Raw genomic sequence first — 19317 nt, forward strand, 5'->3', positions numbered from 1 at the left:
TATGCTGTGTGTGTGTGTGTGTGTGTGTGTGTGTGTGTGTGTGTGTGTGTGTCCCTGTGTGTTTTTAAAGCTGCAGTAGAGGTTATACTGTTGCTTTTCGCCGTGCATATGTAGTCAATTACGTTATCTATGATATTTGCATTTATTTTACCACCCAAAGCCTTTGCTGAGTCTTTTTTGCTCGGTAACTTATCAAAACTGAGTGTTCCCTATCACAGTCTACTTTGTCTTCCTCTTTGTGTCTTGTATCACTGTGACTGTCTCCCACTCTGTCTCCAGTCTGTCTGACTTTATCTCCTCCTCTCACTCTCTGTCTATCTGTCTTTTTGCAGGAAGAGAAGGGTATTTCCTGTGGACTTGTTGATTTGGACTTCCTCAAATGCAGCGTGGGATTTCCCTTCATGAGAGCGCAGACTAAGGTAGCTCAAAACAAGAGAGAACTAATTGCATAATGTCAGAATTGCATTGGTTGCAGAACCCCTGGTTTATTCTCTCTTTTTCTCCCCAGTATCGTTTTGCAGTGATTTTTGACACGAGTCAGCTCTCTGGGGAAAATGACACATTACAGTTCTTAGTTCAAGCAAAAAGGTAAGTCTTAAGAGTCTCACATGTTAGTGCATATCAATAGTTTTTTTGTTACCTGTGAATTAAATTATGAATCCCCTTAAATGTGCCCAACTTTATGCCCTGTAGAGCAAATGCAGTTTTGTGGAGTTTCATCTTGTATACCGTAAATTAATTGATTTACAAAATGACTGAATAACTTAACTGTTCCTTGTTTGTTGCAGCGCCAATCCTGAGCACAACCTCTCTGACAACAGCTTGGATCTGTCCATCCCTCTGGTTCATGAGACCGACACGACAATTACTGGGTATGAACAAGACGAACCATAACAGCGTCGTTACTATTATACAAACTTAAAGCTGAAACCAGCTTGAACTGGTTTCCCATCTGTTGGCCGTTGGGAGGAGAGGGAGTGTTTTTTGTCAGTATGGAGCATGTCAACTTGAAAAGCCTTATCTCTGAAGGCTTTATCATAGCTCTGCTCCACAGGGAAGGGAAAGAGATGTAAAACAGCCCAAATCCGGCACAAGTCTGACATCTGATAAAGCTGCTGTGTGTGCTGTCTGTCTTTGTGAGGGGAGGCTTCAGAGCAAAGCTGGACTCATCTGACTCATATCTCAACTGCTAAATGAATCTCTGCTGTTCAGCTGATAACATGACTGAAGCCAGAGATGTTCATGAGGCTATTTTTAAGGTTATTGGAATAAATAGTTAATGTGAATGCATCATCTTTCAATCTCTCCGTTATCTGCAGGGTGGTGACACCAGGCTCCTTTGTGTACGGAAACTACATCGATGCCTCTCGCTTCGTCCAGTTGGAAGACATGGAGTGTGACTTTCAGCCTCTTAATCTCACTTTCCAGGTACTGCTAGCAGAGACCATGTTGGATTTTTAGTATTTGGACATGCTTCTCTATATATTCACTTTTCTATCCCTTTGTCTCCATCTTTTCCCGTCTCCGTGTGTTGTGGTTCCAGGCCATAAACAAGGGGCCCAGCAGGTTGCCTGGCTCCACTGTGGACATCAGGATACCCAACCGGCTGGCTGGCAGCGGAGCCGACATGTTCCACATCATTGAAACACAGGTGGATGCCAACAGCAGTCTATCGCCATTATTTATCTAGACCAAATCATTATTTATTAGTTTATTCGCCTGCAGGCAGCCGTATTTTTAGCTCATTTATCCTGCATACTCCTAAGCTTCTCTTCATGGCACAGCTGCCTGTGTCCACCTCAGAGGACACTTTTATGTATAGACAGACGGCTGCTAAACCCTTGGGCTTTTTGTCATGGCATGGCCAATTTGCTTAGTGTGAGGCACCGCTGGGGCAGTGAAAAGCAAAGCAAACGTGTTGACGTTGCTACTGAAGCTAGCCAACCATTTAGTTTCACAACATTTTGCATTTAGATAAAGAAACACAATCCTCCCACTGGGTTTAAATGTTTTCTTAACCCTTGCATTGCTCCTTTCATAGAGGTAGATCATGGGGGAGCTCAAGCTGATAATTGTGTATACTGTGAATGGGCAGACGGGGTTCACTGTATCCCACCCTCCTTGAGCCCATCTGGAATCACTTTCAGGGGATCAGACAGCTTGCACGAAATGGGAATGGGACACCTGCAGAGCTGGCTACTGCCCAGTACCATCCCCAGCCTGGAAATACACATCATTAACGCTGTTAACACCGTGTCTAGCCTGTGGCACACCGGACAGTTGCACACGTATATTTTATAGCCAGATATTCTTACATTTTATACAGACCTCCATTTGTTCAGACATGATATACAAGTTCCCGACTGTTGCTCCATACGTACAGGTTTTTCTGCACAAAATCCCTCAATCGTCATTGTTTAATGTGAATTTTCTGTTCTCGTGAGGGTAAAAGTTAGTGCAGCCTGCGATTCTTCACACCAGCAACGGCAGCGGAAAGACAGGACATGAGAAAACAGCGCAATAAAAGCTCAGACATGCTGGGTGGCAACAGAGCAGACAATGAGGAAGGCCAGAGGAGATTTCCACCTCCCGAGCTTCAGGTCGGACTGAGGAGAGGGGAAAGGGGAAGTGTTCCCTGGGGGCTGGCAGTAAACCAGACACCTCTAAATCACTCCATATGGGAAATCTGGCTGGGAGGGGTTACGGCTTCTTTTTGGGGAGAACTTCCTCTGAGCCCTGGAGGCTCATAATAATAGTGGGATTGGGCCAGTTTAGGTGACTGAAGAGCTGATGTTTACATTTTTGCTTTCAAACCCCAAATCTTTGCAACATTAACATGACAAACTCCTGCTTTCCTCCTCAACAATGACATGTATCCTACGTTAACTAAACTCTGTTATACCCAAGTCTTCATTAGTGTTCATCAGATTTGATTCAAGATGTAGTCAACACAATTCTCCCACTGTCCTGTTTCAGGTAGCTGAGGGCCGAGGGAACTGCACCCCTCACAGTAACCCGACACCGTGCACCGTCTCCCAGGACAGAGAGAACATCTTCCACTCCATCTTTGCCTTCTTCACCAAATCAGGACGCAAAGTCTTAGTAAGTATGCAGCCCCCGCGGTGCACTTTGACATTGCAGAGGTCACTGAGTGTCGCCCCATGTGAAGGTCCATGTTTTTGTTTTGTTTTTAGTCAGTGCAACATCTGTTCATCATACATGCTTCTCTCTCCCACACACTTTCCCCTGTTCTCTCCCACTCTCTGTTTCATCTTCTCTGTCTTTTGTAAAAGGACTGTGACCGGCCTGGAAGAGCTTGTATGACAATCTCCTGCAGTCTGGGCCCACAATTAAAAGAGGAAGCTCTGAGCATAGATATGAAGCTTCTCCTCAACACTGAAATTCTCAAGAGGGTAAGAAGCATGTCAGAAGCTTGTTAAATTTAGTTGCAGGTTGTTGTGATTCTAATAGTAACAGTAATCCATCCTCTCTCAACCCACAGGATAGTTCCTCTGTGATCCAGTTTGTGACAAGGGGCAGCGTGCAAGTAAATGACAGGGCAGTGGAGGTGCCAAATGGCCTGCCAGAGGACATTTCTGTGAGTACAGTGAATTCACCCTTTACCTACATTAATTGTAATATTTCAGTCAAATTTGACAGAATGCAAAAAAGGTAAATTATGGCACATATTACATTACATTACAATTCAGATTCTATCATACCGTAGGCACAGCTACAGGAGCAATTTTGGGGTTAAGTGTCTTGCTCAAGGACACATCGACTTGCGTCTAGTGGAGCCGGGGGCCCTGCTCTCCACTTAGCCACAGTCGCCCCATAAAATAACTACAGTTAACATCACAATTACGTGATATCTAGCCGAGCAGCTTCCGGTACCAGGTGTTCTTTTTCTGTGTTTAAAAACTACTTAAAGGAGCTCTTATCAATATTTTTATTTTAACAGTTGGTCACTATTTTACGGTAGTTGCTTACAATGACAAACCCACAGAATTATCGCCACACCCGACATCAGCTATTTCCCAGCCGGGGCCCAGCAGTGGGCCTCAGAGTGCCATCTAGTGTGCCACGGATGTACTGCCGAATGATTTCGATAGATTAAGGAAAAAAAATATATATATATATAATTGTTTTTTTTACAAAGCTTGTCATTTTTATTTCTAAATGTGCTCAAGAATTCACATAAATAAAAAATGTTCAATTAAAATGCATAATTTCAATGACGAGTGAATATCACCACGCCAATCACCAGATATCATCAGGTAGAGACGAGCGTGTTGTGCCACTGTTAGCTAGCTAACGTTCCTTCAGATGCAGTGACACAAAATCGATCGGTTTTTGAAACTAAAAAGTGATGTGGGAGACAACCAGTAAAAGCTCCAAAGCATGGGGAGGAAATATGACCCTGAAAACATTAAATCTGGATTTATAAGGGCAGGCAGTGAAGCGTGAGGGTAAGCAGAATATTTATTTGGTCATTACAGACAGTGACATAACACATATTTACAGCCAAATTATTTTTTTTCATGCATATATATTTGTATCTTTCGCTGCACAGTCCATTGTGCTGTGTTTAGACAATGCGTGAGCCGCTGTTGTGAGCCCAGAGAACAGCTGGGGACTGTGGGTATACTCTACGGTGGCACTTCTATCGGCCTCTTTTCGGGGTCCTCAGCTGTGCTCAGGGACAGACCCCCCCCCCTCTGTTGTTTGCTGAGTGATTGAATGGCCCACCAGATCACATGTGATGATTATATTGAGCACCCAGCATGCTCGCAGTGGGATCTCTTAAGTGATTAGGCTGCTGACCGGGGCTGCAGCCCTGCTGACCCTGAACTTCAGAGGTGCTCGGAAAATTCAGACCTGCTATGAATATGTCCATACCATGCTGCTCTTTCAGCACTTACTTTACCCTCCCCCCCTTCTAGGTTTTAGTAAACACAGTTACCTTTTCCCTCAGGATCCCTGCTGGCTAGAGTACACACTGGAAAGTATGATTTGTGGTCCCTGGTTGTATCACTTTTTAATCTCCCTTGACATGTAAACAAACTGACATAAATCTATAGGATTCTGTTGCGAGTACGCAAGTTACAAACTTAGTAACTTCACATTCAATTTGACATTCCTGGAATTATCTGATTGCACAAGTTAAACTGGGAAAGTCAGGGTGCAACGACCAGTCGAGCTTTCATCTGTCCTGTACACACAAGCGCCTCGGCATGCATTACATGGATTCCAGAGCTACGAGTAAGGGGGAGGTGTTAATTTGGGAAACTATTCAACAGAGATTAATCTCCACTTGTCCGCTTGGTTTTGTCTTGGCTCACAGCTGGCGTCTCATGTCACATTTAAGTTCAAAGGATGTTACAGCACTGTACACTGAAGCAGTGAATTCCTCAGTCATTTCTGAAATTGTCCCAGCATTGTTTGCAGTAACAAATTAGGCAAGCTTATCTGACATTTGGGAGATTACACATGATTTGCCTTTGTTTGAGACCATTAGTAAATATCTACATCTATTTTATGATCCCTGTGAATGTGATGTTTTCCATTTAAGGCCTGAATGCTGACAGTCAAGCAGGCTTAGCTGTGATGCAGAGTAATGCAATATTTCACTAAAGTCAAACCGCTGTTGATTCAGTGCAAATTATTTCAAGCGATCCGTGTAATTGTGTTGATATGACCAGAAGTATTGAATAAATTCAAATCAACTTTTCAAAGCACAAAGTCAAAGTGATTATTTTACTGTCAAAATAAATGAAAGTCATGATAATCAAGTAAGAATAAAAATACTGGAGATAGAAAATGTAATGGAAAAAATTCCTGTACCCACTTTGCATGAGTCTTTTCATGCTGAAATACAAGATACCAAAAACCAGGTTGTCTTTTAAGTATTTATTCTCTGCGCAGAGAAGGTTCAATCATCACAACAGAATGCGTGCAGTCTCAGTGAGGAAGAACCAAGGAAAAAGTGAACAAGCTTTCTTAATACAGAATGAGCAAAGGTGGGGGCCGTTGGCCAATGTTACAGACATTTCAGTCTCAGACTTTTGGTCTCAGACTGATAGGAACAACATTCAAAAACAAACGGTCAGCAACCAAAGCAAGCGGCCCAAAGGCCTTGGTGCTGGAACATTCTCATACAACACAGTTAGTTATCTTTGTGAACAGGCAAGGGAGAACTCTTCTTCTGCACAACAGAGACACGGTGAAGTTCAACAAAGTTCAGAGCAAAATTACTTACGCATGAATACGATATACTGAGTAGAAATATATACTAAGTAAGTAGAAATATATACTACATGAAAAATTACCATTACAATAATGATTTTAAATTATTATGTTTTTGTCAGCGGAAACGACTTCCCTCCACTTTTAGCTAAGCGTTACAGTGTGCATTGGGTTAAGTGAACTGAGTTTGCTGTCAGTGACAGATTATACAGCAGGTCAGTGTTCATTCATGTCATGGGAAACAGCCTAAATAGCTCTTATTTATTGTGGAACCAGGCTATTTTTTTTAAGAGTTGCCAAGCCTCCCGAGATTTCTCTCAGAACCGTTTTAAGGCGTGACGCTACAAAATGAAAAAGGGGGTGGATGATTTTTTTTTTTTTTGAATAGCACTGACCTAATAAGATAAAGATGTGTTGAGATTGCACACACAGAGCAGTGTATTATGAAACAGTGATGGTCAAGCTTACTGACTAGCTCTACGATGTGATGAAGACATAAAGGGCAACATCTTGTTAGACAGTCAGCCTACAGATATGCTAGCGCCTTTGTTAGGCTGGACTAAAGCTAATGTCAGCTTGCTAACAAACAATGACAATGATAACATGCTTATGTTTAGCGGTTATCATTTTTTTTTACCAAATTTACCATCTGCAAGTAAGGAGGCTAACATTTGTAGCAGTAATCACACAGTACAGCTGAGACTTTTAGGGGTGGTAGTTTTACAGGTTGTTGTCATAATCATAGTACTGGGCAAAGTCATTTATTTAGATCGAGAGGAAAAGTCAGGGGATCACCAAAGTAGGTAAGATTCATCCTCTGGAGACCATGAATGCCTGTAAAAAAAATCCATGACAATCCATTCTATTGTTTGGATATTTCAGTGTGGACCAAAGTGGTAGACCGACCGACGGACTGACATTGCAATCCATTGAGCCTTGCTGCCAGCTTGGCTAAAAATGACCACTTACCATGTGGATGAAAAATATTTTGAGCATATTTATCCAGTAAACACTGATTCTGAATCTACATTGACTTTGACTGTTTTTGTCTTTTCTACTGAACGACACGACTGATTGATTGAATGCGGTCTGTGTAAAATAAACTCACTACATGCAGCGACTCTTCAAATCAAGAGTGACACAGCTAAAGCGACTGAAAAACGACGTCTTGGTAGTTATTGTTGCACTGCATTGCATCATTAGCAGCACATGACTTTATGATTACTCTTGTGTGTCCGCCTGTGTGTGTGTGTGTGTTGTATTTGAGTGTGACTCACTGACTGACTACAGTGTTGTGTTTCAGCTGGTCTTCGAGGCTCTCCACAGTCAGGAGCCGAAGGGTTACGTAGTCGGCTGGATCATTGCCATCAGTCTGCTGGTGGGAATCCTCATCTTTTTGCTGTTAGCTGTGCTACTCTGGAAGGTAAACAACGCGTAAACACAGACTGTGATTTTTCATTCGTCAACAAACACAAAAGACACAAAACTGCTTGTTTCTCGAGCAATATTTGAAGTGCGTAAGAGATAGTTGTCACAAACTTGTCACAACCAGAGGCGTTGTGTCCGCACAGTATCCAGTTGTACAGAGACAGCTGGAGGGAAGAGGTGGGGGAGAGCTGGCTTTGGGCCTTTAACATCCATGAAAATGACAAATCACAGACTGGACAATCATTCACATCATACCACTCACACATGAAAGAAGACTCTAAAAGGGAAATGGCGATTGCACTGATGTCTAGAGGCCCTGTTAGCACAAAACCTCTTTTCTTTTTCGCTGCTTCATTTTCCGGCGGGAATACCACAGCGAAACCTTGGAATGTAGGTCCCCCCCCCGATCCCCAGGTCCTCGGACCTTGCCAAAATAAACCCCACTTACAAGAGCAGCACATGTCCAGTATTGCTCATTTCAGGAAATGCCTGAGGAGAGTACAGGTCTGAAACAATAAACGTAAGTAGTGAGACGCAGATAAATGAATGGAGTCGTAGTGAGAGAGGCATCATCCCAGTGTGGCTGCCTTGTTTAGATACACACTAAGAATCTACTGCTCTCTCCAGCCTTTCATATCTCATTTATGTTACGCTGGGAAGTAAAATGTAAATTTGGGTGCAATATTACTTTTCCAAAGAAATAACACATTTCTAAAGGGAAAGGTTTGATTTGCTTCCATCCATGCCTGTGGCTTTGTGTGGTTTAGCCTGTTAACTTCAAATTGTGAATGCTTTGCAGCACTGGCAGCACTTTTTCAAAGCATACCATTCCATGGTGGTTTACATTGATTTCCTATCTATCAAACATCCATTGTTTTCTATTTGTTTCACTGCAGGATACATTTCCACCTCCAGATGTTTTTAACTCTAAGATATGTTATAGTCCGTCGTGATGAACTCAATTTTGACTCAATAATAATAGCTCAAACCACATGTTATTATTGTATTAATGCAGCTTGAAGAAGAGACTGTTTTTAATAAACTCTCTCATTGGTGATGCGTTCAGTGACACGCCTGAGAGTCAGCTGCTGGATAACGCTGCGTTCACAAGCTATGTGAAATCAAATCCAGAAGTCAAGCAAGAAAATCCATTTTTGTTCCTCTCGTTCTTTGACAGATGGGATTCTTCCGTCGGCGCTACAGAGAGATCATTGAGGCTGAAAAGAACAGGAAGGACAGTGATGAAAGCTGGGACTGGATGGAAAAGAACCACTGAGACTTGTAGTGGGGGTCCCACAGGAGCCAATGAGATTAGGGATTGGGTCGAGAAAGATCCAATAGCACGTGGTCCTGCAGCCCAGCCGCCCCAGTGGCACCAGGCCCTTCAGTCTTCCATATGTGGAAGAGAAGAATATTCTCCATATTTTTTGGAGACTTGATCTTTTTTTTGTGGGTGGTGGTACAGGAAACAGGCTTCTGAAGTGACCGTGTTGCTTGCCAGAGGACACTTGCTGTGGAATTCAGCCAATCTCAAATGAGGTAACTCTCAGCCAGCGAGAGCGGAGCTGTTGATGGAGACCCACATCCTTACGGGGATGTGGCGACAGCATGAATACTGGTGGACAATAAAACCCTCAGGGCTGTGTTACATAGCAAATTTATTTTTATACATACACTTTAAGCCATATTGTATAAAACCGGGCTTCAAGAAGAGATGTGGTTTTGACGGCCATTATAAACATACTGTATCTCCAGTATGTTTTTCTAAAAGCACTGATGTTTGATAAGAATGAATGCCTTGGCTCCATAGCTTCACTGTTTATGCCAAAGATATGTCCTGTATAGTATATGATTGGAGTCGTTTGTATATTCAGTTCTTCCTGGGAGTGAAAGATTGTATCTTTTCTGTATTATTTCCGCCTTGTGAATATCTGGTTTAAACATCTGACTCCCGCTCTCTCCCACAGATAACAAGCCAGAGCTAATTCTGCCTTTTAGACCCACACACACACACACACACACACACACACACACACACACACACAACGATTAAACGCTGTGTCCTCATGTCATCCGCTAGTGTTTTCAGGGTTGTCGCAGAGGCGCTGAGGGCCCAGTAAAAACGCTCTCTGACGCCATTAGGATCTAGCTCAGGATGTGGTAATCAACCGCACAGTTCTCTATTAACACTCTATTTGCCATGTTTCCTTTATTATCAAGGGTTGTGAATTATACAGTCACATTTCAAGCTTTGAGACTTTTCATAAGCATTCCATTTGTTATGGTCTGGCTTTTAAACAGTTGTTTGTAGGTGTTTAAAAGTGGATGTAACAAAGTGATTTTGTCCATTTTAAATTTGAATGAACAAATGCTTTGAAAGTGCAATGTGTGTGGGGAGTAGAGTGAATTATCTGACGCTGTTTTTGCCAGGATCTGTTGCTCAGGTTATGCAGCTGACTTTTTAGATGGACCCCCAAAGGTTTTCAGGTTCAAGTGAAGACTGAAATATTGTAAGGTATGATTCATATACGTCATGACATAAGTCCTGATCATGTTTAATTTCCAAAACATTTCCAGACATCTCCTAAGCAGACCATATTTAATTTTACTATTACGTTATTAGTCATTGGGTTTTAGTGTGAAATATGAGATACATTGCTCTCCACGGCCAGATGAAAGTCTGCGATGGGAGTCCACCTTCAGTCATTTACAGGGGCCCATGGCATGAGTAATGCCCTAAGAATAGGTGGGAATGTGCTGCACTCAATCACTTCTCATAAACGAGCTCTTTGGGGCTCATGGGAAAAGCTCATTTTAAGTCAACATGAAGGAATGCCAGCTCCCCGAATATCTGCCACTATTAAAGTTCACGGCTTGTCAGTACTCAAATTTGACCCCACATGTACTACAGAGTCTTTTAAAAGCTGGGTTTGATGCTGAATGAAAGTTTACAGAACACAGTGAATTTCATTTTATATTAAAGGTCCCTAAAGAAATAAGAATATTAACTATTTTATACATTTGTAGAGCTTAACGTTTTGGAGAATTTATCAGTGACAATGGGATTATAATTCATGATATCAAAACAGATATTTTTGCAGTAGTCCAGAGTCGGATTAAAACGCGCAATGCCCGAAAAAGAAAAACAAACAATATTTTGATATGTTTCACACAGTGGTAACACACTTTATGGCTCACTGTGATTGCTTGGCTTTCTGTTTTGTGCTGTATGAACCTTTTATTGATCCGATAGGGTTTATTCTATCATTTAATTCCACTGGCATGACAGCATATACTGTACACATTCACGTCCTCCCTCTGATGTTGTTAAACCGATGCTATATCTATATGCAGTGAAACCGACACTTGACAATTTTTTGAACTGTGATGTTTGTGGACACAGTCAATCACACCGTTATTTTGGAGTTTGGTTCTGAGTCTGTCACAGTACTGTCACTGAATATCATTTTCATTATAGTGTGATGTAGTGTGTATGTTTGATGTAGTAATGTTGGAGTTGTGTATTTATCTGTTGAAAAAATTTTGAGTGAAATTTCATGGCTCTGTATGCTGTTTTTGTCCAGTGCGGTTGTTGGTTATAGTTCACTTCTTTTTTTTAAGGTGTGTGGTGCTCTCTGCTGGCTGCTTTGATATAAATGTACACACTACATATAAACTACATATTCAAAGTTTTTTGAAAACTCTTTAAACTGTTTTTATATTTGGTTGAACAAAAAAGTTTTTTTGTGCAAAAACAGCATTCTAATTATAGGGGTCTAATTTCCATCTCCATCGAAGTGGCTAATGTACACATTATTTATCACGCTCACAATATAGAATGCTGCAGGAACCAGAAATGATATATATATATATATATATACGTATATGTCAGTTAATGCCGCTGTTGAGTGTCTTTAAAAAAGCGGTTGCTAACAAGTGGCTAAATGAGACTACACATCCTTATTGTTCCGACTAGTCCATCATCGCTGCCCTGTTGTGTATACTCATGCGTCCGTGGTCTAGTCTGACGATTGCATCCACGCTTCAAAAATCATAAAAGTGGTGTTCATTTGTGAGGATTATCTTGCTGAACTAAATTTGGATGTATCATAAACATATGTTTACCACAGAGCTTATTTCTGCAATAATCCAAAGGAAAAATGACATTGGCTTTTATCAAGGGAACCAGTGCGATGCTAACTGTTGGTCTACAGAAATATGTCATCCCTGCACCACTCTATTCTACTCATTAGGCAACTGAAGTCTGATTATTATTCCTTGAATTGTAGGAAGATGCTGGTTCCCAATGTCTCTTAAATATGCAATTTAGTGGTTCCTAAAAACACACTTTCATACAGGCTTAATTATATTTATTTATATTTAGCATGTCGAAAAGCAAGTGAAAAAAAGTTATATTATAGTATGTCAAAACAGTCATCAATGTATAAATAGTATATATTGCATGTTGATAAGAGTAATAAACAAGACATATAGTATATCAAAAAAGTCAGAGTATAGTATGTCGAAACAAATCACCAAAGTTATAGTTAAGCACGTCAAAAAGTCATGGTATGGTATGTCAAAAAAAGTAATTAAAAGAAAGAGTATACTATATTTAAAAAATCATCGTAAACATGTCATTAAAAGTCATAAAAAAGTAGTAGTATAGTAAGTCCAAAAAAGATCATTGTATAGTGTTTTGAAAAAACTCATAATGAGTCATAGTATCGCATGTAGTACATTACCTCGCTACAGAGATGAGTCCTATTTCTCTCCTTACTGAACAAAAAATAAAACCTGTGCATATACGTCAAGAAAGAAAGGCAGTTAAATGCTCAAGCTGGTCAGGTGACAGCAAAAAAAAGCGGTTGCAGTGTATGTGTTTGGTCAGGTGACCCCCAGTTGCTATGAAACACTGATACCAAACACAAGCTCCTCTGTGGAGCACATTAATTATCAATTCAGCTACCACAGTGAACGCACCACTCTTTCTTTTGACTAGAGAGAATCCTTCTGATAACCATGTCCTCTTTATTTGATCATGGGTTGATCAGGACTGCGGTGGTGGAGCAGGTGGTCGCCCCAATTGCAAGTAATTTATGCCACTTGGTGCTGTTGTGTGACAGTGCAGAGGAACCTGAGCAGTTCTGTCAGCTGGAGGGCGCAGCTCAGGCTGTGGCTAAAGCTACTGGGAACATGGCAGCAGTGGCATCCAGGTGCGTACATTGGGGAGTTTCCTGAGGTGTAGAAGAGACCGATAGGTGTAATGTATTATCAGATTAACACCATGGCTCTTTACTTCCAGGCAAATAAGTGACACAGAGGATGAGGTTTTGCACATGGAGATGTCGTCCCTATTGGAGTCAGTCACTGTGTCTGGACAGCATGTGCTGCTGGCAGCCCAGAAACTCAGCATTCAGCCCGGTTTGACTGAGCACAGAGAGGAACTCATCACTGCAACACAAAACGTCTTCCTGGGAGTGGCCAAAGTAAATCCTGGTTTAAAATCTGACTGCAAGTGTGTTACTAAATGCCAACCATTATACAAGAACCTACACATTTAAAAATATACAGACATAGGGAGGAAGCAATGGCTGCGGACACTGACTCAAAAAAAAAGGTTTCTATTCATTCCACAGCTGCATGCTTTATACTTTCCCAGAGGTTTGCTTAAATGGGAATACTACTCAACGCAACAATAGGACAAACTGCCGATTCTTTGACATCTTTAAAACTTTTTCAGTGCTTAATTTGTGCACACAACTCTAGTTTTCATTTCTAGTTTTCACCTCAGTCGTTAAATTTGATCAGTGCCATTATTGCCTGAATATGTAATAATAATATTCTCACAGGAATACAGTCAACAGTCATGTGTGAAATATGAATAAGCTGCTCTACGTGAGGCTAAAATGTCCGCCTGCTTACATGTTCACAATGATAATGACAACATTTCAGTCAAAATGGTAGACTGAGTCAATATTGCCCTCCACAGTTCTATGCTGCTATAGCATGGCTAAAAAGGCAAAGCAGTAACAAGTCCCCTTATCTGTCTTTCCTCTTAGGTTCTGTTAGTGGACGACGATGCTCTTGTCAGGAGAGTGGTAGCTGCTGCTGATCGGGTTTTGGAGTCCCTCTCTGAGCTCGGCTCCGCACCAGACATCAAGTCTCTGCTCAAATCTTTCCGGGTGTTTTCTGAGGCTTTGCTTTTCCTCAACAGTCTGACAGTTGAGAGAGCAAATGCCTTACGGGACCCCAGACAAACGAAACAGCTCCTTGATTCCCTGGAGACCCTGAGGAGGTGCATCTCCATGCTGCACACGGCCACGTGCACAACCATCAAACACCCCACTAGCGAGCAGGCGAAGCAAGCCAAGAGGTACATTCTGGACAAGGTGCACAGCACAGTGAGTGACGTTATTATGACTCTGAAAAGTGAATGCCACAGTGGATCACTGGGTCCTTGCGGGTATTACACAGGGAGGAGGAACAGTCTGTTGCAACTGCTCACTAGTTCCCCCACCTCCTCACTCCGAGGCAGTGGCTTTGACAGTGTGGTGAGAGATCTTGTGTTTCACTCTATGGTTGTGGCAAACACTTCTCGTAGAGAGCTTCAACAAAGAGTGGTGGGTCATTGTCGTCACATCCTGCAGTTCTGGTCAGACACAAAAAGGATTTTCAAGTCCACAGAGGATGATACGGAGCAGAGCCTTGAGAGTACCTGCACTTTGCTGGTGCAGCAAATACAATTGCTTGACAAAGCTATGACGACTGCTGTTCTTTATCAAGTCTTGGACGCATTTCCCACAGCATCGTCGACAGTTGAGGAACTTTTAAGCGTGTCGAGACAGATCCTGGGTGCACATTCCTCTACAGAGACGGATCTGTCCTTTATTCAGTCACAAGTCGAGGATGTCATATCTTCCACTGATAGAATAATCAAAGTGACAAATTTCATCTCAGCCGTCGCTGTCGATGCAAAGAGTTTGGAGAGCGTGGAGAACTCACGAGTGAGCCTCGCAAGGCTCAGGGCTCGGCTTTCACCTCTGTCCCTGGAGCTGGCCGATAACTCAATGCAAACTGTTCAAAAGATTCATGAGGTGTGTGAAAAATGGGAGGAGGAGACTAGTCAGCTTCAGGATGCTCTCAGTGATGTAATGGATGTGAGGGAGTTCACCAGTATTGCTATTGATGAGGTAGTCAATGATCAGCATGGATGTGACTCAGCGTACAGAGAGCAAAGCTTTCAGCTGTTTAATGAACATGCTGCAAACCTTATTTGTCACATGAAGCTGGTGGTTCACTCAGTGAGGAGGCACTTGGACAGAAGCGATAACCCCATCCACAGGAATGGTCTGCTGGTCCTGCTGAAACAGGTTCAGTCCTCTCGAACCAAAGTGAGTGAGTCAGTCAGAGATATGCTTTTAGGTTCCAGTCTAAACGTGGAGGCATATTCTACTTTTTCAGGTAATGTTTCCGTGGCTATTCAGCATTTGAAAGTGCTCAGAAATGGACTGGACGGCCAACAGCATCCACATCTCCTCAGCCCGCTGCGAGAAGCAGCACGTCAGCCTGAAATCTCACGGCCATGTGTGCCTGTCAAAGACCCCTGTGTACTGAGCCCGGATCATATGTTAAGAGGCTGTCATGTTTTAGAGGTTATGGAGAGGGATTCCCAAACCGAACATGAGGAGGAACACTCACATGAGGAAAGCATAGAAGCAGAACTGGCTCATAAATATGACTTTGATGATTTACAGATCCCAGCTGTCTCCGTTGAGCCCAAACTGATCCACAAACCTCTCGAATTTGACCTTTTACCCCTCTTGTATGAAGTTGTGACTGTGACTAAAGGGAAAGACGTGACAGCACTCAACCGGGCCTGCACTGGTGTTTTTGAGCTGTCAAACTGTTACGCCCAAGCTGCAAAGGAAGCCGTGGCCATTGTTGATGCAGTTGATTGTCAGACGTTGGAAGGTTTTAGGGCAGAGCTGGTGTCAATGACTCCGCTGCTCGTCCAAACAGCTCAAGAAACAGCAATGAGCTCCGCAATGAGCACGGTGAGCGTCTACAAACACAGCACGCAGTTTACTGACCTTATCAACAACACCCGAAAGGTTTTACTGCCAGTAGCTGGAACCTGGTATACTGCTGTTTACACTGAGCTGCAAGGAAATCTGACGACAACGGCGGCCACCGTTACGCAGCAACTAAATGAAGTGATGACTTTATGCGCTGAAGTAGTCCAGCTCTTGACATCGTCTGATTTAACCTCCCAAAGCGACGGCCAAGAAACATTCAGCGTTTTACACAACAAGCTGAACAAAGCCCAAAACAACACAAAGTATCTGATTGAGGTTTCCACCTCACTGGAAGGACAGGTGGATCAACTAGAGGGGCTCTGCATCCTCTGGGGCCTGTCTATTCAGGTTTTGCTGAATTCTCTTGATAAGATTTTGGGAACGTCAACTGCAATGAACCAGTTGAGCCCTCAGAAACAGCTAGCGGTGTTGTCGGAGAACTCGCTTCGAATCCAAGAGGCCGCGAGGTTGACCAGCCTGAGTTGTAGAAGTGCTTACAAATCCAAACAGTTAACAGGATACCAGGATGAGCTAAAAACCCTGACTCAGGCCTATCTCAAAGCTGCGGAGGAGCTTGACATCATGCCTAGTGTCATGCAACTTGCAAAATCAGATTTCTTCCAGAGACACCTTTTGATTAAAATCAGAGTGCTTTCTTCTCATTTAAGCAAGGCAAATAATGATTACGGCGCGGCACTTCAAAATATTGTTAGCATTGCTTATTTCGCTGCTGAACACTTCAGAGAGAACAACACGGAGGATGTGGAGAGAAAATTTGACAACGCAGCTGAAACGCTGTTTGAAAATGTCAAAACTGCGACCAAAAGAGTCGAGGACTGCTTACACTTCATCTGCAACCCACACGCTCGTTCCAACCTGAGGTCTATCAACGACCGCCTGTCTTTTCAGATCTCAGATATAATCAGCAGGGCGAGGCTCGTGGTAGAGACTCACTATATTTGTGACACACTCAGTCTGGACGTGCAGATACAGTGCTGGTCAGCCAAAGCTCACTATGTGGTGGAGGAGATCAGGAAGCAGGATGGGATTCACCAAGAGGCTAAAGAGCACATCGGGGCTGGTCTACGGGGCAGAACACCTGAGGATATCAAAGAAGTGTTGGCCACAGTCCCATCTAAAGTCAAAGAAGTGGAATTTCCCTCTGACATGACAATGACATCATGGCAGAGAGGCAACACAGAAAGCACAGATGCTGCAGAACCAAATGTTAATGTGGCAATCGTGGCAAAATATGGACCTGGAAATATTGAAAATGTAGGTATCTCATAATTAACACAATTTTAAATTCTGTTTCCTTTATGTCACAATAAACCATGTCCCTATATTTCTCGACAGGACGCTGTCGGATCTGGCACATACAAAGAGACTCTTTCGCTGACTTTCACGTCCCTTTCTCTAAAGCAAGAAAGTGACAGCTGGGATCCCAAAGACAACAAAATTGTCCAGATGACCAGGAAGATGGCTGACACACTGTGTCACATGACCAAGTACCTGAAGAAGAAAGGTCCAATACTGGTAACGACCACTAGAGGGCACTTTAACTGCCTTGCTCTTGATATTTGCAGGCACCCTCATCCATAATCATTCCATCTTTTTTTTCAGAATAAAGAGGCATTTGTCACTGCAGCCAAAGATGTGCTCTCAAACTGCCAGTCGGTCACTCAGTTCATCAGAGTAATTGCCAACCACTGCCTGGATAAACAGTGCGCAGTTGAACTCTCCCTCATAGTTGAGCAGATTCTCACCATCACTAACCAGCTCAGCATCATCTCCAGGTAAGAAGAATAAAGAGATAAATCACACGCTGAACTAAGCTAGAAAATAATAATGAAGAAAGTTCCTCATCTCTACTTAGTGTCAATGCTGTAACACCTGGGTGCAAATCCTCTGATGAGATCCTGGTGAAGAACGCGCAAAATCTGCTGCAGACGGTCCTGCGTGGGGTCCGCGCTGCAGAGACGGCCTGCATCACAGTAAATCTAACAACAAAATCAAATCTGTAACGATATGAGGTCTTTTCTATGTTCTGTATATAGAAGACACAGCTCAAACTTATATGTGAACCGTCTCGTTCCAGGGTTTGAAGCAGCCGGATCCAAACTCAGATGGTGCAGAGGCTACAGCCTTGTGTTTCCAGTGGAGGAGGAAACTGGAGATCCATCGAGCCCAGCAGACCTCTAACCCAGAGACTGATGAGCTGGGTTTGAGGAAGACCTCGACCCACCCGGCAGCACCCAGTCTCGCCCCGCCAGTTGGCTTTAAGTGACCCCTTCAAAGCACGAGTAGTATTTGTGTCTCAAGAAATAAGAAGCATCACAGATTTAGTTTTCTATTTGATATAATAATGTGAAACCCACTTAATCCAGACAGAGCACTTCACAGACTGTCATGTTCAAGGACATTATACAAGGAAGTATAAAATATTTTGTGTCGATGCTTAGATTTGATATAATGCTGGACATGTCACTGATTGTGTGCACGCTAAAATGAGACGATGCAACTCGATGTGTGACTTTGAAATAACATATTGTATGTTTGATGTCTTTATTTCAGTTATTCATAATAAAATCACTGAAAAGTGACAAGTATACAGTGGGTACGGAAAGTATTCAGACCCCTTTAAATTTTTCACTCTTTGTTTCATTGCAGCCATTTGCTAAAATCAAAAAAGTTGATTTTATTTCTCATTAATGTACACTCAGCACCCCATCTTGACAGAAAAAAACAGAAATGTAGAAATTTTTGCAAATTTATTAAAAAAGAAAAACTGAAATATCACATGGTCATAAGTATTCAGACCCTTTGCTGTGACACTCATATTTAACTCACATGCTGTCCATTTCTTCTGATCCTCCTTGAGATGGTTCTACTCCTTCATTGGAGTCCAGCTGTGTTTAATTAAACTGATTGGACTTGATTAGGAAAGGCACACACCTGTCTATATAAGACCTTACAGCTCAGAGTGCATGTCAGAGCAAATGAGAATCATGAGGTCGAAGGAACTGCCCAAGGAGCTCAGAGACAGAATTGTGGCAAGGCACAGATCTGGCCAAGGTTACAAAAGAATTTCTGCAGCACTCAAGGTTCCTAAGAGCACAGTGGCCTCCATAATCCTTAAATGTAAGAAGTTTGGGACGACCAGAACTCTTCCTAGACCTGGCCGTCCAGCCAAACTGAGCAATCGTGGAAGAAGAGCCTTGGTGAGAGAGGTAAAGAAGAACCCAAAGATCACTGTGGCTGAGCTCCAGAGATGCAGTAGGGAGATGGGAGAAAGTTCCACAAGGTCAACTATCACTGCAGCCCTCCACCAGTCGGGGCTTTATGGCAGAGTGGCCCGACGGAAGCCTCTCCTCAGTGCAAGACATATGAAAGCCCGCATAGAGTTTGCCAAAAAACACATGGAAGGACTCCCAGACTATGAGAAATAAGATTCTCTGGTCTGATGAGACCAAGATTGAACTTTTTGGTGTTAATTCTAAGCGGTATGTGTGGAGAAAACCAGGCACTGCTCATCACCTGCCCAATACAACCCCAACAGTGAAAC

At 42.7% G+C, this 19317-nt stretch overlaps 2 protein-coding genes across 3 annotated transcripts in view; both read left to right on the top strand.

Moving 5' to 3' along the window:
- The window catches only part of itga9 (integrin, alpha 9), a 46880-nt gene extending 35575 nt beyond the window's left edge, over positions 1-11305 (top strand). The window contains exons 19-28 of the mRNA XM_031871766.1: positions 333-419; positions 509-588; positions 789-872; positions 1320-1428; positions 1544-1651; positions 2977-3102; positions 3294-3413; positions 3503-3598; positions 7550-7669; positions 8852-11305. Of these exons, the coding sequence (XP_031727626.1) occupies positions 333-419; positions 509-588; positions 789-872; positions 1320-1428; positions 1544-1651; positions 2977-3102; positions 3294-3413; positions 3503-3598; positions 7550-7669; positions 8852-8950 (1029 nt within the window). The 3' untranslated portion in view covers positions 8951-11305. The remainder of the gene's footprint in view (positions 1-332; positions 420-508; positions 589-788; positions 873-1319; positions 1429-1543; positions 1652-2976; positions 3103-3293; positions 3414-3502; positions 3599-7549; positions 7670-8851) is intronic.
- A 127-nt stretch (positions 11306-11432) lies between these two features.
- LOC116396837 (uncharacterized) lies at positions 11433-18390 on the top strand. Of its 2 annotated transcripts, none has more exons than XM_031871744.1 (6): positions 11433-13163; positions 13737-17027; positions 17109-17288; positions 17376-17548; positions 17629-17746; positions 17851-18390. In XM_031871744.1, the coding sequence occupies exons 1-6, from the start codon at positions 13014-13016 to the stop codon at positions 18037-18039; spliced, it is 4101 nt and encodes a 1366-aa protein (XP_031727604.1). In that variant the 5' UTR covers positions 11433-13013; the 3' UTR covers positions 18040-18390. The 2 variants fall into 2 exon arrangements, with proteins under 2 accessions (XP_031727604.1, XP_031727613.1); XM_031871753.1 differs by having other exon boundaries at positions 13737-14078.
- The last annotated feature ends 927 nt before the right edge of the window (positions 18391-19317 follow it).

The sequence above is a fragment of the Anarrhichthys ocellatus genome, unplaced genomic scaffold (genome assembly GCF_004355925.1).
Source record: "Anarrhichthys ocellatus isolate YVR2014 unplaced genomic scaffold, GSC_Weel_1.0 scaffold3, whole genome shotgun sequence".
Lineage (NCBI taxonomy): Eukaryota > Metazoa > Chordata > Actinopteri > Perciformes > Anarhichadidae > Anarrhichthys > Anarrhichthys ocellatus.